Genomic DNA, 26894 nt, shown 5'->3' on the forward strand with positions numbered 1-26894 from the left:
TTCTAACTATGAAAGTTTATTTTCTTTTTCATTCCTTTCTTACCTCATTAAAAAGCTCCAACATGCTCCATAAGTTTTGCAGAATTCGGGCTGTAGTGTTTTTAGGAAGGCTAAAAGTACTTTCAGTAATCTAAAACTGCTTCTAATGGCATTTGGCAGAAAAATTAAAACATGTCACTTCCAGCAGAAATGCTTCCTAAAGAAACACTCCAAAACATGCCCTCCCCTTCCTTTTTCCTTCCCTCAATTCAAAACAGGAAAAAAGAAATTGTTGGTCCATCTATGATCACTGACTAACATAGAAGATTTCCAAGTTGCACTGTTTTGACTAGAAAAACGGTCATTCATCAGTTTAGCAGTCAACACCCAGTGTGCGATGAAGCATGCTGATAATGACAATAAAAACATTATGTATTAGGTGAGTCAATGGTGAAAACCAAAGCCCAGTCAATTAAATTTTTTAAATGTAAACCATATTATATATTAATTATATTTCTATATAAGTATAATGTTTACATGCTCACAATATCTACCTAAATGAGAAAGAATAATGACAGCAACATCTAAGGGAAGGGCACTATATGCACTGCACAGATTCCCATATGGGCACCAACTAGGGTTCAAGTCAGGACAGTGGTGGCCCACCACAACAGTGTCTTCAACCGCACGTGTAGTGGATTAAATTCTTCCCATTTTGTGTTGCAGAAGAACATGCATGCTTTTTATTTGCTTCTTAAATGGCTCCTCCTCCCATGTGAGCTATTTGTATAAAAGTATATTTTTCTCAAGTGGCCCGTGATTAGATTAGCCTTGTATGTTTAAAACATAATCTAACACAAAATTACATGATTTAAACAATTGTATTTCTTTTGGCCTTTGTGATTAATAAATAATTTCGTGATTCTGTGATTTAATTACCACCAATTATGCAGCCTTTTGTGCTTCCTTCGATCCGAAGTACTTGTTTTTTTTTTTTTTTTTGGGTTACTTTTGGCTTTTGGCTTTTTATTTAAAGGTGTGAGTTTATGATTTATGCTAGCCATCATTGACTTGTACAGTAAGGAGATTCTGCTGGCTTGGCTTTTTCATGCCACGATGTCTTTGGCTATGGTGGTTGGTTGCAGTAGTGCAGAATAATTTAACTCATAAAGTTTTCTTATCTACATTATTATTGTCGGTACCAAATTTTCTAACAACCCACAGTTAAAAAAATTATCACACGTCCAGTTATTTTTAGGGAGATTCACTATTATACCCAATATAGGGGCCCAAATTATAAAAATACCCTATATAAAATGGACTTTAGAAACACACCCAAAGCCCATTTACAACATAAAAAAAAAGCTTTTAACTTCTTATAAATTACAAAACTGCCATCAATTTCTTAAAACAAGTCCAACCCCAAAATCTCATAAAAATTCCCAAAGCACTCAATAGGGCATCAAAGTAATTTAATAATCAATATTAAATTCAATAAGGCTAGCTATCATTTTTTGGGTTTTTTTTGGGTTTATTTATAGGAATTCAATTGTGTAGGGTTTATTTATAATATTAGTGCTAGAAATGGGTATATCACTAAATATCTCTTATTTTTATTTGTCTCATAATCAGCATATCTTATATCAGAACTTGTTAGTATTCAAATCTTGGTAGATGTTTTTTACATGTTAGTCATTGGAAGTCATTGAGTGTGGATCATGATCTAACATTTTGATTTATCTATTACCAAATGAAATCTTTATATAATCGGTTGAGATGCATAATTGTGTTAATTGATTGTTTAACAACATAACATACTGTAATTCTAATATGAATACGATAATATATCAAATAGCGATAAAACAAATGAATTGAAATGTAGAGATGTCCATAATAAGGACCTTATTTGTCTTCAATTGTTTTTATTTTTTGTCAATTCTTCAAATGTTTGTCAATTAGTTGGTTATAAGAAAGGTCTGATGAATGGAATATAAACAAGTAACATTATTTTCTACGACTTTTGATACTATTGACTTCGAATTCGTTAATTCTCACGTCTTTTGGACCCTTTGCATCGATGGTAAGAGTCTCCCTCTCAGCCACCAAAATTAAATTTTATTCATTGTCTATAATATTATTTTTATGAGGCTATGACAAAGATATAATCGGGATTAGTGCGCTAAATTTAGTTGACTTACTGTTTTTCTTGGAAAATAATATGTCAAATGTTTACTTCTGTCTCCCATATACTTCTTACTCGTATCAAAAAGTCAATCATACATCACCGCCCATGACCCATGCACAGTACTCTAGAAGATTCATTATTTAACTTTGAAGATAAACCCTAAACTTAAGCACTAATTATAATGACAATATCCATTATAGTTTAAGTTAAAACAACACCACATGGCTCATTCTTACTTATCACCATGAAACAAGTTTGTTTTATGTGCATGGATGAGACGTAATTAACAATGTGACAATAAACCTCAGATAAATAATTTTTTTTTTCTTTAAAGAAATATTCTCTCGACAATAAATTTGACAACATAATTTCAATCTAATATATTATGTTGTTCAACTGTTATGTTGTTTATATAAATAGAGAAGTACACATGAATAATACGTTGTGAGACCTATTTTAATCTTGGGATGATAGCACCTCTGAGCACGTTGACTGGTTGCTAAGCACAAACCTACATTATCCAAGAACCTTGAGTTTATTATATGAGTCCAACAAAAAATAATAAGGAGAAAACTAATTAAAAAGAACAAATTTGATTAGCAATGACCATAATCAGAGGAGGATATTCAATCAGTGATCTGCAAAATTAGGCAATCCTGTTTGTCTTGGTCGTTGGGTTGGTGTGCTCTGATGGTTGGGATCTCTCTCTTTATCTGTTAATCTGGATCATCTGAGTTTATCAGCCTTTGTCGGGGGCCACACAGTCATCTTAGAGCTCGTTGTTACACGCTCATCCACTTGGTGGGGATTTGACAAAATGCGCGTGGGGTCCATTAGCAAAGTGGGTTTTGTCTTTTCTTGGATTTCCGTGGCAACGTGGGCGTTCTTGCGTCAGTCCAAAACCAGTCGCGGCCCACCTACGTGGGTCCCTAAGTGCTTAGCCGACGTGGGCCCTACCGCCGGTGACCATTCGACCGATTTCAGACCGTATTTAAGTCTTGCAATCATTGTACACTTGAATAAATTACATTACCTTCCGGTCTCCGACCAAAATGAATTTGAAGAAATTAAGCGAGATGAGAAAATATCAACTGAGTGGGTTGGCGTGCGTGTAGGGTGATGAAGTAGAGATGGCAACGGGGCGAAGCTGGAATGACATTATTGTCTTCGTCTCCTCGGATAATTGGCGTTCTCATAACGTTTGTTATTAATATTTGTTCTTTAATAAAATAAAATAAAATCATATTTCTAGTGCATGAAAACACAACAATTTGAGAACACAAAATTCTTATATGTTAGTTTCTGAATATTCAAACTCGATGAGTTGATTATCGCATGAAGCTATGAGTAGGTTTTATTCCACTCACATTTGTGCTCATGGATATACACAAAGTATCATGAATATCACTAACAAAACAAGTATTTGGTATGTTTAATAAATTTGTATGTACTTTATACAAAAACACTAACCAAAGAATGCGTTATTCGCAATTTTTAGAGAGTTTTCAAAGACTCGGTAAATAGTGCAAACGATATTGACATAATAGCGTCGTTACTTTTACTATTATACTATATAGAGGAGTGTAGATAACATTGTCCTACACAAGAGCACAAAAACCTAATCAAAAGGTGATTTTTTTTCTTAGGTTTATATATAATCACATGCTAATAAGAATTGAAAGAACCATCTAGAAAGGAAATAAATGTCCACCATAAGTAGCATCTGTCACCCTTCATCCTTTCCTTATTGAAAGGCACTGAATTGTACCAAACAAGTTGAAAATCAAATGAAGATCATGAAATTTAAGAGAATCGTTTTTGAACATTTATCCAAATGCTATTGTCAAACTTAGATCAGATGTGATGTGTGGGATAATCTGAGTCTAGGGTTTTGGGATGGTAGTCGACGACTACCTCAAGCTGTGACCCACTGTAATTATATAACTATATCAAATCTCAAATTATATTTATGAGGTAGAAAAGCAACACGATACATGATAAGTGCTTGTTTAGAAGCACTTTTTAAAGCGCGTCAAAAGCACTTATGCTCTATCTTGAGCTTATTAATTTGGTGTATTGTTCTCACTTGTGACGCAACCACAAATAGGTGTGATCATGCATGCCCTATCCCCCGTCTTTTTCATATGATTCAATTATTTAGAGTTTAAGTCAATCCTCTTTTCCATACTCGCCTAATTCTCTAGAACTTAGTCGCTTCTTGTATTTATTACTTTCTCATCTCAATAAAATATTATTGCTTGCTATCAAAAAAAAGGAAACCAAACCTTTTTATAAGTCAAAGTCAATGGGAGCTAAAATTATGGCTCACACAAGAGGGAAAAGAGACAGAAAGATATTTGTTTTACAAAATAATTGTTGAAATGAAAGAATATGAGTTTCCTTGTGTTGGGTTCTTTAAGTTTGTTTAAAAAGAATATAATTTTATTGATTTTATTCAGTATATTTTGTAATAAATCGTAATCACAATTATTTTTATTTTAAAATATGGATCGATCAAATGTTACTCCCCCTTTTTCTCCTTTGCGAATGACAAAAAAAAGAAAAAAAAAGAAAAGAGGTTGACTTTTTAAAGTAAACTTGGCATTAAGAGTGGGATGATAGGTTATGAAAATCAAACATAACAACCGAAAAGTGAAAAGAAAGCCTAATAACAAACTCAACACAATAATTAACCTAATTAACCCAAAACCAAGCCTTTTTTTTTTTCTTTCCTAATTTCCATATTAAAACAAACTTATTGCTTTCAAAAATTTCAATCTGTCATTGTTTAAATTATTTTTGAAGGAATATAAATTTCAATACATGTAAACTTCCAAGCCTTGCATGTGTTTTTAATACAAACGATATGGGATAGGGGAATCTGACCTAGGGCATCGAATGCACGAGTAAATACTTTTAACCATTAGAATTATAAGCCTTTTGCACATGAATGCATGTATTTAAATTCGATTGTTTACCAAAAATAAAAATCAATTGTTTGTCAAAAAAATAAAAACAAAAAATTGTCCATGTTTGGTTCATGGAAAATGAGGCTTGAAAATGGGAAATCAGTTGCTTTCCCATGTTTGGTAAGTCCAAATATGGGAAGAGGAATGGTTGCTTTTCCATGTTTGGTAAGTCCATGCATATTTTTCATGACTATTTTATCCCCATTAACAATTTAGAATTACAATATAGCATTAAATGCATTATTTTTTAATTTGATTTCATATGGGTATAATTGAAAAATTAAACATGTTTTACATCTTACACAAACCAAACATGTAAAAGAAAATAAAGTGGTACTTCCGGAAAAGAAAATAAAAAATAAAGTGATATTTCCGGACCTAAATTCAATGGATGTTCCACTCCATTTAAAAGCGCGCGTGGTTCTGTTATTTCGGTTAACTGTTCATATATTTTGCCCACTATTATTCTGTCTTCTTCTTTTGTTTTTCCCTCCTCCTATATTATTCTCATTTTATTTTATAATTTTAATTTTAATTTTCTCTCTGAGCCAAGGTTGTCATCAACACCACCTTTAGTACAAAGGGCCATCCATTATTGGTTATAGATTAGTTTTTCTGGGTCTGATTTAGATTCACATAAAGCAGTTGCTGTTGTTGCAGACATGTGCTTTTTCTAAGTTTCTCTTTCTTGGCCTATAATTATATTAATTTATAGCTCTTCTCCTTTCTTGCTCCTTCTACCTCCGAAATAAAAGGGCCTCTCAAAAACAAAAAAACAAAAATCTGTTTCTTCTTCATGTGTATCCTAAATATCTTTTCCAGCGTGTTTCTACAATCCCATGGTTCTCTAGAAACTGCTTCTGAATTATATGGGTTGTTTTGTGTTGTTACATGGAGGAGAACATAGAATCTCCTTTCTTCAAACTCAGGTATGTTGGCAAACATCTTCATTTTTTAGTTTTTAGTTTTTTTTTTTTCTAATGCAATCTATCAATTCTGTGTGTTATGAGCTGAATGAGAAATTGGAATATGTTGAGAAAAATGAAACACCAAAAACCCAGAATTTTTTGTTTATTGTTGTCATTTTGGGGCGGTTTGTTTTGGAAGCTAAGATTGGCGACCTGCCAGAGCTGTGTTTGTTTGCTAAGAATTGAAAATGATATTTGCTACATGTGAGAAAAATGTTCAAACCCAGGTTGTTGTTTTGTAACAGGGCACTAATTTGGGATGCAGGGGACAACAGAACCACAATTGGGAGATAGAAACCGAATTACAAGGTCGCGCTTTTGCTGAATTTCAGGGTATTGTAGGAGATTTTTTTTCTTTCTTTGACTTGCTTTGAAGAAATGATGACTCTTGTGAATCAAAAATGCGAATTTTGATCTGGGTTTTTGCTGGAAAGAAGAGGAAATATTCCTGCATCATTGATTAGAATTAGTTTGAGGAGAAGGAGAGAGATAGATAGACATACAAATAGAGAGAGAGAGAGAGAGAGAGAGAGAGAGAGAGAGAGAGAGAGTAGTTGATTGCAATGGAGGCAGAGGCACCAGCTGAGCAGCCGCAGGCAGCGCAGCCAAGCTTGCCGCGGAAAAAGATGACGAAACAGTTAACGGGAAAGCGCGATGATACGCCTTTGCATTCTGCGGCAAGATCAGGAAATATGGGGGTGGTGATGGATATCCTTGAAAATACAGAAGAGGCTGAATTGAAGGAGTTATTGGCAAAGCAAAATTCATCTGATGAAACAGCCCTCTATGTTGCTGCAGAATATGGTTATGTTGATTTGGTCAGGGAGATGATCAAATACTATGATCTTGCTGATGCTGGAATCAAAGCAAGAAATGGGTTTGATGCATTCCACATTGCTGCCAAACAAGGGGATATGGGTATGTCTCCACTTAGACCTTTCTGTTTTTTTTTTAAAAAAAATTTATTGTTACTTTGTTTTTGGTGGTAAATTAGTGTTTTTCTCTTGTGCAGATGTATTGAATGTGCTTATGGAGGCTCATCCAGAATTGACTATGACTGTGGATCTATCAAACACCACAGCTTTGCACACGGCTGCCACCCAAGGGCATACAGAGGTGGTGAACTTTCTATTGGAAGCAGGAAGCAGCCTGGCAACCATTGCTAGAAGCAATGGCAAAACCGCGCTGCATTCTGCAGCAAGAAATGGTCATTTGGTGGTTGTGAAAGCGCTTCTGGAAAAGGAGCCTGGTATTGCAACACGCGTCGATAAGAAGGGGCAGACGGCACTTCACATGGCAGCAAAGGGGCAGAATCTTGAGATGATGGAGGAGTTGATTAAGGCAGATCCTTCGTTGATAAACATGGCTGATAATAAAGACAACACGGCATTGCATATAGCTACTCGAAAGGGTAGAGCTGAGGTAAATTGACTGACCTTCCTACAAATTTGCTATCAAAGAAACTGTCTTTGCAGACATCTCATTGAGATTTCATGTTTTGTTCATTGAGTTGAAAGCATCATAGCAACTTACATTAATGGTTTCAATGGAAGTCCTTGGCTATGCATTGCTATAATGGAACTTGAAAGATATGGCCAATTAGAAAGTCAAATAATAAGGCAGTGGATTGCTAGATTTCAATAAATTTCATTTATCACATGATTGAGGTTATTTCTCAGCATCTGATTGAAACAAGGATCTACTAGTGGTTAACTTTTGCCAATATTCATTGAAATCCTCTTGACAGTAGTCTTGTATAAGCTTACCTTCATTGACTAAGTTCTGTGATTTGGGCATCTTACTTGCTTTTGCTGGACAACTTTGGCGCATTGCTGGGTTCTCTCCCCAAAATTTTATAATTTCTAGATTGGTTGGGTTTTATAGGTGCTCATCAAGCCTTCCTTACCATTTATTGGTTACCAAATTACAGAAAGAAATTGTATGTTTTAATCTGACATGCATAATGCTGGTTGTATGTTTGCAGATTGTTAAGTTGCTACTCGAACACAGTGAAACCGACACAAAAGCTGTTAACAAGTCTGCAGAAACTGCCCTTGACACTGCCGAGAAAACTGGGAACTCGGACATTAAAGCTTTTCTCCAAGAGCGCGGTGTCCAGAGTGCTAAAGAAATCAAGCCACAGGCTACCAACCCAGCTCGAGAGCTGAAACAAACTGTGAGCGACATAAAGCACGAAGTCCACCACCAGCTAGAACACACTCGCCAAACCAGAAGACGCGTCCAGGGCATTGCGAAACGTCTTCACAAAATGCACACAGAAGGCCTTAACAATGCAATAAACTCCAACACTGTTGTTGCTGTCCTCATTGCCACGGTTACCTTTGCAGCCATTTACCAAATCCCTGGACAATATGTGGATGACCCGAAAGACATTCCTCATGGGCAGTCGCTTGGGGAAGCCAACATTGCTCCCAAACTGGCCTTTATGATCTTCTTCATCTTTGATTCCATTGCCCTTTTCATTTCCCTGGCTGTTGTGGTGGTGCAAACTTCAGTGGTGGTGATTGAGAGCAAGGCCAAGAAGCAGATGATGGCAATCATTAACAAGCTCATGTGGTTGGCTTGTGTTCTGGTTTCTGTGGCATTTTTGGCACTCTCTTTTGTAGTGGTGGGTGGCCAGAAGTGGCTAGCAATTGGAGTTACAATTATAGGAACAGTCATCATGGCTGCGACTTTGGGCACTATGTGTTTCTGGGTAGTTAGGCATCGAATTGAGGCGAAAAACATGAGGAGCATTCGGAGATCATCGCTGGGCAGCAGATCGCGGTCGTTGTCGTTGTCTGCAGTGATTTCTGAATCTGAGCTCCTCAACAATGACTACAAGAAGATGTATGCAATTTGAAAGCATTTCCACATACGCGCTGCCAGATTTTGTTTCTTCTTTTTGTTCATCATTGGGCGTAAACAAGTCTTTATAATAATTACAAATTAACTTCCAAATGTATATTCTCTATAAGGAGCTGATCATAGCTTTTTTTCTCCTTTAGAATGGTTTTGGCTTTTGTTTAGTTTATACCAAATGAGAAATAGGAACAATTATACCAAATGAGAAATAGGAACAAAGTGTTCAACCAAACAAAGTCGTTGACATTGAAGACTCAGAAAAAGCACTTGGAGAATCGTTAAGCATATGGCAATCATGAAGTTGACAAGAGGGTCTAATCATAGTAAGACAATATATTGGTTGTCATGTTCCATTTCCACCTAACTAATTAACATGTAATGTACCCCTACAGACATATGTGAAGGCCAAGATCAGCATCATCAATTAATATATTGCTGAAAATTCACTGCATATGAGCCCATGGTGAAGCCACTACTTTGGTACATGAGATGGTAGAGGTCCACCCATTAGCAAAGAAAAACATTACAATTTGGAACAATCCATGTATCTAAATCACATTATTGATCACATCTCGATTTATAAGTAATTTATGTATTTGAATCACATTGTTGATGATATCTCTTATAAAGGTGAGATTCACGGTCTCACTTTTATGACATATGATTTTGGATTTTAACATGAGATGATGGAGCTCCAATCAATGGAGTAAAAATATATCAATTTTTATACGAGATGTGATTAGCAATGTAGTCAATAAACACAAAAGCTCGACACTTACATAAATAATTTGGAATTATAGCTAGGAATGCCAATGCATTATTAGGGACGACATATGATAATGCAGAGAGGAGTTGTCGAGGCGGCTGCGGAAGATGATCTCAAATAGGGACAAGGGTATTCAGTTGCAGGATTTCCCCTAATTTCTTTTCTTCTTATGTCGTTATTTATTTATTTATTTCTGGGACATCCCCAAATAAAATAAAAAACAGAAAATCAAATAATATGGGCTTCTAATGGGCTTCAAGGCCCAATCCAAAATGAAGCCCAATAGAGCCCGTATTTCTTGAGAAGCTTTTAATGGGCTTTGACCCGTTTTTGAAAGAAACGACTATGCGCTCATTCGGGTCGAAACGTCTGTAAACAGAGTAATTGGAGTGTTGCAGACTCGGAGACTCACGGTGAACCGAAAATGGACGACGAATTGCTGGAATTGCAGAGGCAATTCGAGTTCGCACAGCAGGCGAAATCGAGCATCAGATTATCCGATCGAAACGTCGTCGAATTGGTCCAGAAGCTTCAGGAGCTCCACATCATCGACTTCGAGCTCCTCCACACCGTCTCCGGCAAAGAATACATTACTCCCGTAAACCTCTCTCTCTCTGTTTGTTTCGCAATGGACATGATAAATTATCTGATGAATTACCTTCTATTTTGTTTGTATTTTCGGTGACGAAACATTTTGGTTTGAATTTCATCCCAAGACAAATGAATAATGTGTTTCTATATAAACTAATGGTGGAAAATAATTAATTTTTCGTATTATTGCTGTTATTTTATTTGATCAGATATTTGTCATTTGAGTACTGTGTATGTGTGTGATTTTGTTGGAATGATTGAAAATTTGATGATGGTGTTGCATGATACTAGGATCAACTGAGGCATGAAATATTGGCGGAGGTTAGTAAATTAGGGCGTGTTTCGGTGATTGACCTTGCGGACACTACCGGGGTTGATTTGTATCATGTTGAGAAGCAAGCTCAACGTATTGTTTCGGATGATCCGGGGCTTATGTTGATTCAAGGGGAAATAATATCGCAGTCGTATTGGGATTCTGTCGCCGAAGAAGTCAATGACAGGCTTCAAGAATGTAGCCAAATTGCTTTGGCAGAACTTGCAGCTCAGTTACATGTCAGTTCAGAAATGGTGGCATCTGTGTTGGAGCCCCGCCTTGGGACTGTGGTAACTTCTTTTCCTGGTTTTGAGTGATTTTGGAATGAGGAAAGGAAAATTATGATATGGGTTGTCTCTTGATGTAGGTGAAAGGTAGGCTTGAAGGTGGGCAGTTGTATACTCCTGCATATGTTGCACGTGTTACTGCCATGGTTCGTGGTGCTGCCAGGGGTATCACAGTTCCCACCAACTTATCAGTGTTGTGGAGTTCTTTACAACAGTTGCTGCAAGAAATGGATGGAGCCAGTGGTGTGGCTGTTGAAGGTTCATTTTTCCAATCCCTGTTTAATGGGCTTGTAAAGGAGGGCGAGATTCTTGGATCACTTCGAGCTGGAGTTCATTGGACACCGAATGTATGTGTCATAATCTGGTTTCATTTGGTTTAGGGTGCTTTCAGTTCATTGCATAGGATGAATGAATTAAGATTTCCATAATCTGATTAACATCAACTTCTAAAATGTTCCAGCACAAACTTGCTGAACAAGCATTTCAGCTTTGTTATTACAGAATCACTTCAATACATTGACCTTTTGGTTTTTATCTAAATATTGTATCTCTGGTACAGGTCTTTGCCAGTGCTCAAAAGGAATCAATTGATTCTTTCTTTTCACAGGTATGGAACCCTTTTCTCTTGCCTATTAATAACACATCGTCCAGATTCTGAACTTCAAATTTAACATGTATGTCTCATTGCATGCTCAGTTGGTCTTTTAATTTTCCTTTCAACTTTGAACCTTTGAATTCGACCCTTTTACTTTTCCTTTCCTTTTTGAGACTTCTATTCATTCAGTAGATTATTCGTTGCTGCTCAATTGAAGACTAGAACATTTTCAAAGAAGTTGTCATTTTGTGTTGCATAATTTTCTAGGAAACCAGAAGTTTAGACATTTTATGTTATTTCTACCATTTTCTTTGGGAATAGGAAAGAGTATTCTAAAATATTGATGATTCGTTCTTCTAACTTGTTCTTCAATATTATGCAGAATTCTTTCATTAGCTATGAAGTTCTGCACAAACTTAGAATTCCTCAACCTATTCAGTTCTTGCAGGTATCTAATTGCTTTCATGTTGATGTTCTGACTCTGGAGCTCATAGAATTTATATGTGAAATATATTTGTCTTCTCTTGTTTTATGTAATTAAATTTTTGGTTATGCACTCCAATTTAGTCCAGATATCCGGAAGGTATGCCTTTGGTTACTACATTTGTTCACCCCTCGATGATTGAGATGCTTGATGCTGCTGCTGAAGATGCTCTTGAGCGTAGTAGCTGGTAAGGAAACATCTCTGATATTCTTATGAATACCTTACTTTCTTTCCTAGTGAATTGATCACTTTTTATTTAATATGCATTAATATTTTAGTATGAAACTTTATCACTTGATAGTTGATACTGTCCTTATTCCCTTCCTTACTCTTTGTGCCCATAATTAGATTACTTTCATGGATGGACAAAGTGGCCATCTTATTATAATCATCATGTTGTTTTTCTTTTGGGTGTGGACTTTTTCCATTGGAGGTCATTTAATATGCTGTTCCATTATAAATTGGGTACTTGAAAAAGTCCTTAAACTCATCAAGATGGTTCTTGTGGACTACATAGACATAGAAAGATATTTTGTCAATGTTCTTGGATGTATTTCCATTATACCGTTATGTTAAGACAACATCGCCATTTCATATTTATTTCATGGTATGATTGGATGGAGCGATGCAGGATTGATTCTCTCTCTATACTGCCGATGTCCTTTGGGTCTCAAGATGCATCTAAACTTTTGTCCCTTTGTCCTTCCATTCAGCAGGGTCTTAAGGTGCATTTCTGATTCCAAGTCTGCCCTTTTATTCATCCACTTGATCTATTGACTCTTGTCTGCATCTGGTTTTGCAGTCTGATAAAGCAAAAATATTCGGGGAGTCTTATGTATTTAGCAATGGTTTTATCAAGGTATGTCCTCTGGAATAGATTATATAATAATTATTCTTAACTTTTAAGGGATTTTTAAATCCAGGCCCCTTATTATTTAAAGATCTAATGCCTTCTAAACTTTCAAATGTACAAACATGCAATTTATGTTTTATAAAATGACTTTAAAACACCATTACTTCCATTATACATATCTATTTTCCCATAAATTTGTATTTTCTTTTGAAAAGCGTTTCATTGAGGTATATCAAACAAGACACATGATGAATATCGGATTTTACATGGTTTGGAGTTTAGTTGCTGTTCCACAGTCCAGTTGTGTTGTAAAGTTTTACATGGTTTCTAAAGTTCTCGGATGAAAGATATCCACGTGTTCTCCATCTGCCATAACCTTATTGCACTGACAATTTCTTGCCTGAGATGTGTTTATCATTCAAAACATAAAAGAAGTTACTTTGCCATAATTAGGATGATACATGGTATTTATTTATTTTTATTTTTTTATAGAAGCAAGCAATGAGACTTGTAGACCTTCTTACTTCTGCAGGTGTTCTTTGCGATTTTTTGTTTTGTTTCTATTTATAAAAAAAATCTCTTTTCCGCTGCTTTGGATAGCTCTCTTTTCTTTGCACCTGAAACCAAAAAGCTAGGAAATTCAGTAATTTTTTATGCAATTCTACATCCCTATTTGGTCTCATGAAATCTGATGCTTTCAGTATGTCTTCATGGCAGGATGTGTATGATCGCCTGGAGAAAGAAATGGAAACCTTTAATGTTTCAGGTACTTCTGGTACTGTGGTGTCAGATGATTTGCGCGAGACAAAAGCTGGTCATGACGCAAGCAGGTTGACTGAGTTAACTGAAAATGTTAGTGATAGCAGCGTTAATAAACAGGCCATGGAGAAAGGATCCAAAAAGAAAAAGGGCAAAGGGGCTGGGAATATGATGACAGGTCCAGCTGAGAATGAGCTGGATAACCAGGACCGTGCTCCTACGAAATCTAAGAAAAATCAAAGGAAAGGCAAGAATATCTCTTCTGAACAAGTTGCAGAGTCAAAAGCAGCTGCTAAGTTGGTAAAAATCAAAGAGGAAAATCTCAACATTCCTTCAGAAGATTGGGTAATGAAGAAGATTGCAACATTGGTACCTGATTTTGAAGAACAAGGTCTGTTGATTCTGATTCCTGCTATTTTATTCATTTTAATTTTCGAGACCATTAGCCATGGATTTGGTACTGAGATTTAACAAAATCAGTGGACTACTTTGGTAGGTCTTGATGATCCTCAAACAATTCTAAGACCTCTGGCAAACTATTTGAGACCTATGCTAATCAACTCTTGGAAGGAGAGAAGAAAGGCATTGTTTTCAGAAAATGCAGAGAGAATGAAGCAATTGCTTGATAGTTTGCAAAAGAAATTTGATGAGGTCAGTGCTCAAGTATGACATTTTTTTACTGCAGCAACTACTTTCATTGTCTAATTACTTAGTTCTTGCACTGGATATTCTCTTGGGATTTAAGAAGCATCTGCTTGTGCTTTCTGGAACCTATTGATTTAGAGTCTTCCATGTGATAAAGTTCCTGTTCTTTCCTGCAGTCTTTCTTAAACATGCAGCTTTATGAAAAGGCTTTAGATTTGTTTGAAGATGACCAATCAACTTCAGTAAGTTTTTCCTCTAGTGATGTGTATTAAGTGGTTGTAGTTGTTGATAAAGTGGACTAAAGAAGGCTCACGTATGATCCACAGGTCATTTTGCACCGGCATCTGTTAAGAACAACAGCTACTACTATTGTTGACATGCTTCTTCAAAATTTGGTAGATATTGTTTTGTTCATAGCCACAATATGTACACATATGCATGTAGCTGAGTTGGTTCATGGATTCTAAATGATAGATTCATATGATGTAGGACGTGCACAACAAATTGAAGAACGGAGATGAAGTTGCAGAGCCTCAGATTTCAGAATCTATTTCCCTTAATCCTGGAGAAAGAACTTCCATTGTAGGAAATTATCCGCTTCTTGATGTTACTTTATTTCATGTTCCAAAGAAGAGTTTCTCAATTTGTGTCATAATAATGGAACTGCTTAAGCACATTATACAATTAGAAAAAAACCTAAGTCAAACTTTTATTGTCTCTTGGGTTTTGCAGGCCAAGACTCTTCCTGGATCTCTTTCAAATAAAGCTCTTGCTGTAGTTGAAGCTTTGGAAGGAAAGGTCTGTTCTTGGTTGTTAGAACCCTGTGCTTTTCTGTTTCCGGAACCTATCTGAATTGACTAATCATGAATCTTGTGCTGACTATTCAATTTAACGTTTGGTTGTTATTTCTGTTTTATACAGTGATTGATTGTTTACTTAATAATGAATTTAGGTTGCACCCTTAATTAGTTCAGAACTTTGTTTCGGATCTCCTAATGCTTCTGTTTTTGCAGATTTTTCATTTTATACATTTAATTATTTCTTCTGAAGGTCACCCTTGAGCAGTAAAAACCTGCTCAGTTTCTAGCTTGACATCGTAGTATCAATTTCTTATTCTTTGTATGCAATGGGCCAGGAAGAGCTTGATTATTTTTACCTCTGAAGGTTACCCATCAATAAATGAAGTAGTTGAAAGCTAAGAAATGTCTCCCAAGGAAATTTTGTTTATTTGCAATCATTATAATTTTTATATTTTCTTTTCTGCCTGGTACTTAATCAAAAGGTTTTGTATATATTGCACTATTACTCAAATATTGAATGTTCTGCGTGGCAGCGGGTGGAAACATTTATGACTGCTCTAAGAGACATTGCAGAAGAGAGGTAGATGTATGCTTATTTGTATTTTTGTGATGAGTTCCATGAAGCATTTCTTTTCCTCAGAAGTTAATACACACCTTTTGGTTTCATTTTCTAAGCGGCTTGCTCTTGAAAAAGCTGGACAAGAAATTGGAAAGAACACTTCTGCATGCATATCAAAAGGTTTTCTTCTTGTATAAGGATTTGTCAAAGTTGCTATCCACAAATAGCTAGATTCGTAACTTGATCTTATGGAAATGAAAATTACCTTTTCAGGTTTTTTTGGTAATTCCTCTCTCATGTGTTCTCTCTGTGTCATTTTCAGGATTTGGTGTCTCAAGTTTCTGCTGAGATGGATCCAGTTTCTCTTTTAGCAAAAGTTGTTTCCCTGATTTATGTACAGGTCAGTTAATTTTTAATGCTGTCAGCTCAGACGTATAGTACACACATTCATGTTTCATGTTGCTTGCCCAATTCAGTAACATGAATTTTCTTATAAGTAGGTTCACCATAAAGCTCTTCAAGCACCTGGAAGGGCCATCGCTGTGGCTGTTTCACGGCTGAAGGTATGTGTTTACAAGAAAATAAGTGGCTTTTCTGATAAGTGCTCCTAGAACTTGAGCATATAGGTTATTATCTTAGAAGAATGTGGTGACAAGATATAATTCTGTCTCCACTCTTTTCCTAACTTAAGTTCTTATGCTAGATTGATTAGGTTTCATATGAACATTTCAGTATTTCAACTTTAAACAAGACTCATCTTACACAAAAACCAATTAGAATTTTAAATTTGCAAAAAGAAGTCATCTTTTTCAATAAATTTTAATTGTGTTGATTATGCTTTATTTTACTTTGAATATGATTTATTACACAAGATCTGTTGAATAGTAAGTTCCAATATTTGATTCATCACCAAAACTATAATTTTTTAAAGAGAACTTAAGGAACCTAACACAACAAATTGCAGCTAAGTTTTAACTTTTTCTAAATATCCTTTCAGGTTCCTAAGATTGATTTCCCATTTGAATTTTGAATAGAAGGGTACATTGATAAACATAAACAGATCCTCTCCTTTTCTCTCCCTTTAGCGATATATCTGATAAAAAATAAACTTTCCTTTCTGTTCTCTCTTAGACAACAGACAGTTGTCCCTTTTTCTTGTTTTTCTAAGGATGAGGACATAATATGAGCTCTGCTAAATGCTTCAGTTAGGTGATTCTAATATCACTGAGCTTAAATGGTGCTCCTGTATTTGTGTGCATATTGTTTCTAAACTGTCCCTAATAACCACGCGGTATTTTCAGGATAAACTAGATGATTCAGCCCACAAGATCTTGACAGATTATCAAACTGCAACAGTGACCCTCTTGGCACTAATATCTGCTGCAAGTGGAGATGTGAGTAGACATTTTGCATTTTTCTTGTCAGATTCACGGGTTAGGAGTTTTGTCTTGATTACAATTGATCCATAAATTTCAGCCCTCAATAATCTACTTTTTGTAGCATTTAATGGTTATTTTTTTCTTCGAGGTCTACATAATTAGTAGAACATTTGGAATGATAAGTTGGATATGTTCTGCTAATTGATCAAGTGTACAATTGGATAAAATGGTTTACTTGTTTTTTTTCCCCTTTTAATTCTTAATTCTTTTGCTAGTCATTGGACTCATTACCTAATGTAAGAAATCTCTGTTTGCATCAGGGAGAAGATTGTACATCTGATAGAATTTTGAGCAAAAGGGAGCTGCTAGAAAATCAAATGACTGCACTCAAAGGCCTCGTTTTAGGCACCTCAAAATCTTGACTCTCTGGCTCGAATACAAGTTACTGAAAGTTGAATGGACCTTCGAAAGAAGCCTTACCAAAGAGGTTTCAGACACAGAAATGCTTCTTTTCCTTGAAGACGTTTGTGGAGTGGTCGTCTCTCCCACACTGACAAGAATAGAGAGATCCAGGAAACTAGAAATGCTTTTGAGTCATTTCGTTTTTGCTTGTGCAGTGCTTGAAGTATGTGGTATTTGATGTGCCTATTAAGCTATCAGTTTGGGCAAATTAGAGATTAGCATTGAGATTATCCGAAAAGAAAAAAAAAAGAGTAAAAGAGATTAGCGTTGAATTATTGCCACTACATCCATATAACTTGTAAAAGAAGTTGAAAAGAAAAGGCATACAAATTAGTAGTTCCCTTAAGGAGGACATAATTGGTCTTCAATTTGGTATGCACGCTACGCTTATCAATGTAGTTCGTTTTTTGGTATATTTGACATGCACAAATTTGCCTTAAACAGCCCTAGTTTAATAAATCCCGTACATATCAAGTCCAAAATTTCTTATGCCCCTCTTTAGTCTAGAACAGATGGCAAAATTCTCAATAGGACGTAAACGTTGGTGGGCCCTCTTCAGCTTGATCATTTAAGAAATCAGATGTTTGGGTTTTATGCTGGAACATGGACAACTGGTCATCGCGCAACATGCATCGGTTAAAGATAATGGAAGCTCGAAATTGAAAGTGCATGTGACAGCTGCAACTAGCCATTGGTGCATATAGAAAACCCACTTTAGGAGAACATAGGCTAAACTGCTGCTGAGACTACCCTCTAGAAACTTCACCACAACCCCCCAATTAATCATGTATTTCAACATCCGTGGAAAAAAAAAATATATAAATCTTGTGCTTGTCTTGGCGTTACTTCAACTTCAATTTGGGTCTTGCTAACAAAAATCCAAAGATTGAATTAGTGATATAAGACTTCGATTGAAAGTCCAACGGCAAGATAAACCGAAGATTCATATCCGTTGACAAAAAGGGCAATGTTAAGAGCAGCCTCACAAAATTTCTCACGATCCCTTCCCATCAGTGGTTGCACTTTACAGAAATAAGGTCAAAAGCTCCTAACACACCGAGCCCTTTTAAAATCACAGTAACTATCTGATTGATAAGTAACAAGTTTTACCTCCAATGTTGCCCCTTTCAGCTCAAAGTTACAGTGGCAGCTACTTTAGGCAACAGTTCTCATTCTAACAGTTTAATTGGTTGCTATTGCCCCACATTTTTGTGAAAAAGAAATGCGCAAGGGACTGATTGGCTGAACACTGCAACAAGATCTGTAAGACAATTGCTTACAACAAACTTACGTTCTAATGAATGAAATCCATAAACTGAAACTTTACATTCTAAATAGAAAATGATTGTCAATGCTGCGGTAAGACTGGTCTCTTCTCCAACGCCTCGTACTGCAAGACAAAATTATCCTGCAACCAAAATTGAGGTTCAACTCGGGGAACTAAAATTTGTCAAATTGGCATACAATAAATGGAATATGTATCAATCAGTTCAAACCTTTCGGATCGTTTCAAATGTGTTAGGATCAAAGCAGTGATAAGATCCTCTCTCATACGTGTTTGTCTTGACGAGTGGCTCCATGTTGGGGACCCTTATGAACCATAGACGATGCTCCTTGTGATAAAACCAGCCTCTATTATTGCTGCCAACAGACATCATACTGCGTTTAGTACAACCAACCATGCCTTGTTGATATAAATTGCAGAAGTTAAGACACATCATCAGACAAAGGGCACACAGGATTTTTTTAGCATGATTTTATGATAAGGTTAAAAAATACTCCACTACAAGCTCTTGATGGACAAAAAATCAAGGATTTTATGATTTTACTCTATATGAAAAGTGATTCAAGGTATAGTCATACAGGGAGGGCACAAAATTATGAACAAATGAAAGCTTACAGTTCATTGGCAGCATATAGTTGCGCTTCATCTTTGGGCATGCTGCAAAGCACAAAATAATGACTCCGTGAGTTCAATACTTTAAAGACATGGAAACAAATTGAAAGAGGTCCAACAAGAAGCACCTGTAAAAGATATAAAACAACGTTTCCACGGAAAACTTTGAAAAATACCCTTGCTGCATGCCACCCGAAATGAGATTAGAGCACATAGGGACAATATACAGGAAGAAGATTGAATTTTAAAAAAAAACCAAAGAAAAAACAGCTCACATGTAGTGCAGGCGGTTGTTTAGCATAATAACATTGTGGAACACTAAACTCTGGATCACCCTTAGCTGGCTCGTCAGACCATGGAGAACCAAAAGTCTTGTGTAGATTTTCTGTTGAATTCAAGTTTAACCCAAGCGTAGTCAAATCAATCCCAAGTGCAAGGGATGTTAGATCAGGATCACTCATCCTTATCACACTTAACAACCCAAGCAAACCAAATGGGTCTGGAGCTGATTGCGCTGTCTGCATTGATTTCATTCCCTGATCTCTAAAAGATTGATTGACAGCTGACATCTGCTGCAGGCGAAACTGGGATTGATTTTGGTGTTGTTGATACTGCTGGATAAGCTGGTCATACGAACCCATACCAGAAACTGTATTTGCAGAATTTAGAGGTCTTAATCCAATTCCAGGAGGTCCACTAGTCTGAAACAAAAAAGTTTCAGTATTAGATCGTTTAATTACACAAGAATATAAATAACTGCCTATAACTCAAGCCTTTCCCGGATGTGAGGATGTAAAACCATTCCCTTTTCCAGCATTACTATAATCAATTTGTTTGGACCAATGTCTTTTAAAAAAAAATAAAAAATGCTTGGGCTAACGTATCATTTCAAATCAACAAATTAAATTTAAAAAAGAATTTCAATAACTGAACCTTTCAACATTGATGATTTCCAATACTGGGTTCACAGAGAAATCTCCACTACAATCTAGCCCAAAGAGAAGTCGCATTATAAAATAACAACAATTTGTAGAACCAAACTAGCCCACCTGTGAGTGATAGGTTGAATGTGATGATGGGAATATGTCTGAACCATGCAAATGGAGAAGATCCTGATTGTTTACTTGCGAAAAGGAGACACCACTACTGCTGACTGATGGAGCATGTTGTTGTTGCTGTTGGGGACGATGAGAAGAATAAGTCCCCCCCAAGTTAAATCCAGTGGACCTTCCCATCTACAAAACAATATATGAAGATGAGACCACACCGAGAATAACCGAGTACTTATACGAGGGTAAGCAAAAAAAAAAAAAAAAAGGAAACTGAAAGGAATCTTATTTTATATAGAGTTTAGAACCCACTGAGAAGTGCTGAGATTGCATCATCGACACAGTATTGTCATGAAGTTGCTCTTTCTGGTGAATATCCATCCCATATTCAGCATTACCACCTACACAAGATCTAATAATAAGGTCAAAAATCCGCAAATAGGCAACCTACCTCACTTACAGGAATGTTTCCCAACTATCAAACAATATGTATGTGCCAAGAAAACAATAGAATGCTAATCATAATAAGTACATCCAGACACCATATTCTTTCATAAAGAGATTAGCATATTGGCATAACAGCAAATCATTTACAAATCCCTGTCAACTATATTTAATAGATTAGAATTGATTTAATTTCTGAAATACAAAAGGGGGTGTTTCAAGATAATACAACGGAGGGTATAGTAATTGACTAGAAGAAGAATAATCCTTTCCAATACTAGTATTTCCAACAGTTTTGGGAGCATGTTATTCATACTTGGGGATACATATAATTCCTGTTAGAGAGAGAGAGAGAGAGAGAATCAGCAAAATGTGAGTGCAAGTTTGGAAGACAATTAATTGTACAAAAAGTTGGGGAATAAAAATGTAAAATCACCAACAATGACAAGTCAAAGATATTCACATCTGCAAAGCACCTACTTGAAATAAAATTTTCAAAACATTAGTTAAAGGCAACACTTAAAATATGCAACTGCAAATCATGACAACGCAGGTGCAGACACACTCTTCAAGGTTTTCTCCTGGGTTAGATTTCTGGTATAAAATGGTTTGAAAAAATATATACTGGAGAGAAACACCACTATGTAGAAAGTAGGACTAACATTTATCATAAAACAATTTGTGTTATAATAATAACAAAAATAATTTATTAAATATATCGCACCTTTAAATCCCGGCAAAGCTGGAAAATCTTCATTTTGGATGCTGAACTCTTGATTCTGTTGAACAATAGGACTAACACCAAGACCTTGTTTTCGCAGTGAACCTGAAAATTGCTATATTATATTCCACTTACAGGAGAAACATGATACATACAAAACTGCATCATCTTTCTTACTAACCCAATTGCCCTTGAGGCCCTCCTGCAGAACTAGGACGACTTGTTAATTGAGGGAAATCATTGATGTCAAAAGGAGAACTGTCATTAGAATTCACATCATTCAACATTCCCATAGAGCTCAAATTATTCACTTGTACGTGGCTTTGAGAAAGTGGACCTCCAGCATTAGGATAGGAATTTCCTAGCATCGAAATTACCTGTGGAGACCCTGAAACCAAAAAATGTCAACCATGCAAAGGATGTGTAAGTAAAACATGACAGGAAATCAAGAAAATGCATTTTAAGCACCAAGAAGCACCAGACATGCATGTGCCATAATAACCAATACATCTCCGTCTGGTAGTTTTTGGACTGATATTAAAACCCAAAAAAAGGCAGAATAGCCAACCTGTTGTTCAACAGTTTGACAGACTGCACACAAGTAATAAAAATATTTGACAGGATTTGAAGCATTTACCAAATTTATACGCAAACAAAGAACATCAAATCTTACTAGACCAAAATCATATTAAGTTCAAACATAAAATCTTACTAGAACCCAATTCATATCAGTTTCATTGATAACTATAGTTCTAAAGGTCTTAACGAAGTAATGCCTAAAGGAAGCATAAACCTTTCAATGACTAATGTAACAGTGCATAAATACACTTCTAACTGATTCTACTGGCATAAGATAATTCAGACAGCAAGTAAGGTAATATACCTTGTGGTAGCACACTACTCATCAAGCGATTCTGCCCTTGGACGGTTAAACTTCCAGATCCACTATTTGCACTTAAATTTAGACGAGAAGCGAGACCAGGCACTGACAAGCCTCCACCAGAGCTGATACTCCTCCCAATGTTGCCCCCACCAACCATGTTTCCCATAGAACTCGTAATCCGAGGACCTGCATTTCCCAAAATTGGGGAGACACCCAATCCTGGAACAGCATTCCGGTTACCAATTGCAGCAGATGTAGGGAGAATCCCAGGAATAGAACCGCCAATTCCATTTGTGCTACTACTAAATCCAGGGTTTCCTACTACACTTATACCTCCTCTATTAGTGACTCCCGAATGTCCATGGGAGCTTCCATGAGATAACTACAAAACAGATTTTTTAAAGGAAAAAGAAAATGCAATGAGGTAGAGTAGAGGATAACAATAAAAACATGAGAGGGGGAGAGAGACAGAGCCAGTTCATTGATTCTGTCAACATTCTCACACTACAATTAGCAAATGGAATACATATCCATGTACCTGAGACAAAGCAACAGGAAGATTATTTGATGTGAACCGTCCACCAGAAAGGCTTCCAGTTGGTTGTTGGACTCCACCAGAAGGAACATTATTTAACGTTGAGTTTCTTGATGTTAATGTACCTTGCATGTTGGGAACATTGAAGCTTCCATGAATGTTATTGAATCCCTGAATAGTTCCTGCAGAAAGAAACTTTCAATTCCACTAACTTTAAAACAAACACAAGAAAATCCAGCAATAATAACCCACCTGTGTGATGAAAAACAGGAGAAGCGGCACCAGACTGACCAGAGAAAGATGTGGCAAATCGCCCACTACTGTCTGGAAGATTTGAGCCTGATCCGTTTAGAGAAGACTGTGCCAAATTCACATAATACGTGAACAAATTATTCATCAAATACATAAGACCACTAGAGACTCTTATATTCATCTTAATTCTTAAACCCCACAACTGCAACAATACCCATACAGAATACAACATTTGACACAATCTCTCAAAACAATTGCAATCACCAAAACTAAATCAAGATTGTTCCTGACAGTAAATAGTTTGAAAGTAAAAATTTCTCACATAATGCCCAAAAGAATATACTCCATCATGCAAAACATACCAACGCTAAAGAAAGAAACATTCACGAAAAGGCTGCAGATTTAGAAACAAAAGCATTCACAATCATCGTCTGCCCCTAAACTACATGCGAAGAAAGCACAAATCCAAAAGAGCATCTCAGAGAAATGTTAAAATTTAGAGAGAGAAAACACACAGAAAAGTGCTTGAAAATCTACATGAACAAACATAAATCAAACATTTCTTTATATTAAAAATTTTAAAAAACCAGAGTTTAATCCCTAACCAATCCAAAACGTTACGCAAATAGACCGATTTGTTTTTATTAAAAAAAGGCATTCTGAGTTAAGACGCCACTCTTGATATGTTATTAAAAATTTGCTACTTCAAAGTAGTTGTGTGGACAAAAGACAATACATTAAGTAACCCCGACATTGCATGAGCATCAAAAGGTCATGCAAAAATCATTCCTTGCCGAGAAATAACCCTTGTACGAACAACTTGATGAAAGTCTTCTCCGTGAAAAAATAACCAATAGCCTGAAAAGGAAAACATGGTTGTAAGAGATAAGACTAAGGACTAGAAAGATAAATAAATCATTAAGAGATGTCAAGAAACTATCAACCAGTATAGCATGAAATTCACCCAAATGCCTTTTTTCGTCAAAAAATACCCCAATGCTGCAACTAATATAACTGCACAAATCAAAACTATCAATCAAGCAAAACAGATGCATCCATAACAGCCTGTTTGATCTATAAATTTCAAAAACTTGGCATCAACTGAAGTACAACAAAAAATTACTGAGAGATACAACAACCAACACACACAGAAGAATAAGAGAATTTACATCAATACAACAGTGGTAATAAGAATCATACACATCTTAGGTCTTTCATCACCTTAAAACTCCATCAAACACGGTTTCATTAGGCAAGGAATTGACTAACTAAAATCAGCTTTACAGAAAGTCCATATCTTCTTGCTTTTCTTCCATTTTGCAAGACCTATATGTTACTAAGGCAATATCTCCAACAACAAGAAGTGTCCAAAATTTTGATGAACCCTCCACTTCCAATATGCAAATACAAGTATCAATTAAAATACGGTTGTGTGCTGGATATACAACTAAAACAACAAAACAAATCAGGATGATACGTATATACACACAGAGATGGTCTTTTCAATTTCCTTAAAGAGAAAAAATAAGCTATGGAATATGTTAAGGTGAACAATTCCAAATCTGCAAATAACAGAGTTCCTAAACAACTCTCTAATATGGCCGCAGGCTTCACCATCAGCTTCCCAGTTTCAAATGCAAGTACTCACGACATAGAGAATGTGGAAAACATCATCCCATTTCAATATGAAAACACAACATATCAATGGAGTAGCATGCTGCACCAGGATTAACTCATCTAGTTTCAAAACTGTCCATAACCTAATCCCATTTCCGGTTACTAAAAAATTCATAGACAATCAGTAACTTAGGAGTTGAATTCTTTGTTCTCTGAGACTAAAGAGAATTTGAAAAATAAGGAAGGATCTCCACGCCATAGTTAGGCTTGGTCGACGTAAGCCACAAATTTTAATGAATACAAAACTAGCATAAAGCATAAATTCCACTATTTTCTGGTTTCTTCATTTGTCCAGAATTTCTCTACAGCCAAACAAAAATGCGCAAAGCACAGCAGTCTCAGTCATTTGATGTTAAAATCTTAAAAACAAAGAACCACTTTCAAAAACCCTAGGAGAGAGAATTAAGTTGATATGGCACCAAAACCTAAATTTGCTCAGTCACAGGCACGAGGATCCACAAAAGAGGAACGAACTCAGAAAGATTGGAGATCGAACTCGGAACGAGTCGGGATCGACTCCGACTCGGCAAGAGAGTGAGGGTCGCTGAGAAAGAAGAGAGAGTACCTGAGGAGCAAATCAGCGATAGCGAGGGTTCGGTCTGAGTCAAACAGCGAGTTTGATTGCCCAGAGGAGAGAGAGAGAGAGAGAGAACGTCAGAGATGAAAGGAAAGAAAGATTTTCGATGATAAAGTTTAGTGGAGGAGGAAAGGAAAAATTGTATGCGGCGGCGAGTAGGTGTGGATGGAGTGGGCCTCTCTTTGTGACCTAAGGATTGGAGGCCTATTGGATCTGGTGGCCTTGGTGGGCCACGGTGGAGCGTATTAAAAGAGAGTACTGTAGTTGTGTCTATTGGCCAAAAAATTTAATGACTAAAATGGAAAAAAATAATACATAAAATTTAAAAAATCAAACAATCATGAAATTGTTTGGGCAAGCTGAAAAAAACATGAATTTTGTGTTTTCAATAATCGAGAATGCATTTGGTGGTTTAATTAGAAAACAAATTTTGAGAACACAGCCAAAAAAAAAAATTGGACAAACTACATAAAACTCCCCAATTTACAGGGTCATTTACGACTTTATATTCTATTTTGGGGACATTTACGAGTGAATCTATTAAATGTTGATGTGGCGAATGTAGATTCTATTTTTTAATGAGATGGACCTCCAAATGGACAAACAAATAATATAAAAAATTCTCTACTTTTTACAATTAATTTTAAAATCATTAAAATTTAAAACTCAAAAGAAAATTGAAAAAAAAAAATCTCCTCTCCCTACCCAACAAGGCCAGTCATTCTAGCCCCCCAAACCACCACCCATTCTCTCTCATCTCTCCTCCAACATTAATCCCTCCCCCACCCCCAACCCCAACCATAAACCCACCAGTCACCAATCCAACCGCCATTGTAGCCCAATCAAAACACTCTAGATCTCCAAAGATGTTTGAGCAGAGTCCATAGCTAAAAGGGTCAAGCGGTTGCGAGTGACCTTATGGCTCCACATTCTCTTCATCCACAACACCTACAATATTCAAACATCAAATAAAACCAAATTCATCTATTAGCAACTAGTTGCTGTTCATTTTGATGTGATTAAGACCAACCACCAACCACTGACCACTTACAGTGCGAAGATCAATTCTGATTTTCTGAGAAGCGTCAAAGAATGAAATCAAACCATAAAGAAAGAGTGAGGGATTGGTAACTTACTAAGATGAGCTGTCAAATCCAAGAAAATAAGAATCCTTAGGGAGCGAGTATTCTACCATTGGAGCAAGCAAAACCAACTCTGATTGATAAATAAATAAATATATATATATATATCTTCTCTCCTCAAAACCCTTACCTAGCGAAGCCATCCCGATCCAAACCCTCCTCGACCTCATCAATGTACGGACGCGACTTGACTTGTTGCTTAGATCTGGGTGGCACAAGGCAGTGTTCGAATAAGAGGTTTGGGGCCGTGCAACCAAA

At 36.3% G+C, this 26894-nt stretch overlaps 3 protein-coding genes and 1 non-coding gene across 9 annotated transcripts; 3 read left to right on the forward strand and 1 right to left on the reverse strand.

Moving 5' to 3' along the window:
* The first annotated feature begins 5682 nt into the window (after positions 1 to 5682).
* Positions 5683 to 9108, forward strand: LOC117631902 (ankyrin repeat-containing protein At5g02620). The gene is made up of 4 exons (XM_034365243.1): positions 5683 to 6062; positions 6347 to 7019; positions 7114 to 7523; positions 8086 to 9108. The coding sequence occupies exons 2-4, from the start codon at positions 6665 to 6667 to the stop codon at positions 8962 to 8964; spliced, it is 1644 nt and encodes a 547-aa protein (XP_034221134.1). The 5' UTR covers positions 5683 to 6062; positions 6347 to 6664; the 3' UTR covers positions 8965 to 9108.
* A 967-nt stretch (positions 9109 to 10075) lies between these two features.
* On the forward strand, positions 10076 to 17872 carry LOC117631898 (E3 UFM1-protein ligase 1 homolog). 2 transcript variants are annotated; one of them, XM_034365235.1, is made up of 20 exons: positions 10076 to 10330; positions 10615 to 10926; positions 11004 to 11270; positions 11483 to 11530; positions 11901 to 11966; positions 12086 to 12189; positions 12634 to 12727; positions 12805 to 12861; positions 13573 to 14005; positions 14111 to 14265; positions 14436 to 14501; positions 14586 to 14654; positions 14749 to 14841; positions 14992 to 15057; positions 15593 to 15639; positions 15735 to 15798; positions 15941 to 16018; positions 16119 to 16181; positions 16920 to 17012; positions 17318 to 17872. In XM_034365235.1, the coding sequence occupies exons 1-20, from the start codon at positions 10157 to 10159 to the stop codon at positions 17417 to 17419; spliced, it is 2451 nt and encodes an 816-aa protein (XP_034221126.1). In that variant the 5' UTR covers positions 10076 to 10156; the 3' UTR covers positions 17420 to 17872. The 2 variants fall into 2 exon arrangements, with proteins under 2 accessions (XP_034221126.1, XP_034221127.1); XM_034365236.1 differs by lacking the exons at positions 14436 to 14501; positions 14586 to 14654 and having other exon boundaries at positions 10093 to 10330.
* A 515-nt stretch (positions 17873 to 18387) lies between these two features.
* Positions 18388 to 25573, reverse strand: LOC117631900 (probable NOT transcription complex subunit VIP2). 5 transcript variants are annotated; one of them, XM_034365238.1, is made up of 15 exons: positions 25483 to 25568; positions 24185 to 24254; positions 23977 to 24098; positions 23241 to 23346; positions 22992 to 23170; positions 22454 to 22835; positions 21752 to 21958; positions 21574 to 21675; positions 20718 to 20806; positions 20406 to 20591; positions 19632 to 20057; positions 19485 to 19537; positions 19360 to 19401; positions 18956 to 19100; positions 18549 to 18867 (listed from the first exon to the last, which is right to left on the reverse strand). In XM_034365238.1, exons 3-15 carry the CDS (start codon positions 23992 to 23994, stop codon positions 18808 to 18810), a joined length of 1995 nt encoding a protein of 664 aa, XP_034221129.1. In that variant the 5' UTR covers positions 23995 to 24098; positions 24185 to 24254; positions 25483 to 25568; the 3' UTR covers positions 18549 to 18807. The 5 variants fall into 5 exon arrangements, with proteins under 5 accessions (XP_034221128.1, XP_034221129.1, XP_034221130.1 ...); XM_034365237.1 differs by lacking the exon at positions 24185 to 24254 and having other exon boundaries at positions 18388 to 18867; XM_034365239.1 differs by lacking the exon at positions 24185 to 24254 and having other exon boundaries at positions 21574 to 21657; positions 25483 to 25573.
* Positions 23241 to 23318, forward strand: LOC117633304. Its single transcript, XR_004586617.1, has one exon. It is a non-coding gene; the product is annotated as a small nucleolar RNA snoR35 (small nucleolar RNA).
* Positions 25574 to 26894: the final 1321 nt, after the last annotated feature.

The sequence above is a fragment of the Prunus dulcis genome, chromosome 6, assembly GCF_902201215.1.
Source record: "Prunus dulcis chromosome 6, ALMONDv2, whole genome shotgun sequence".
Taxonomy (NCBI): Eukaryota; Viridiplantae; Streptophyta; class Magnoliopsida; order Rosales; family Rosaceae; genus Prunus; species Prunus dulcis.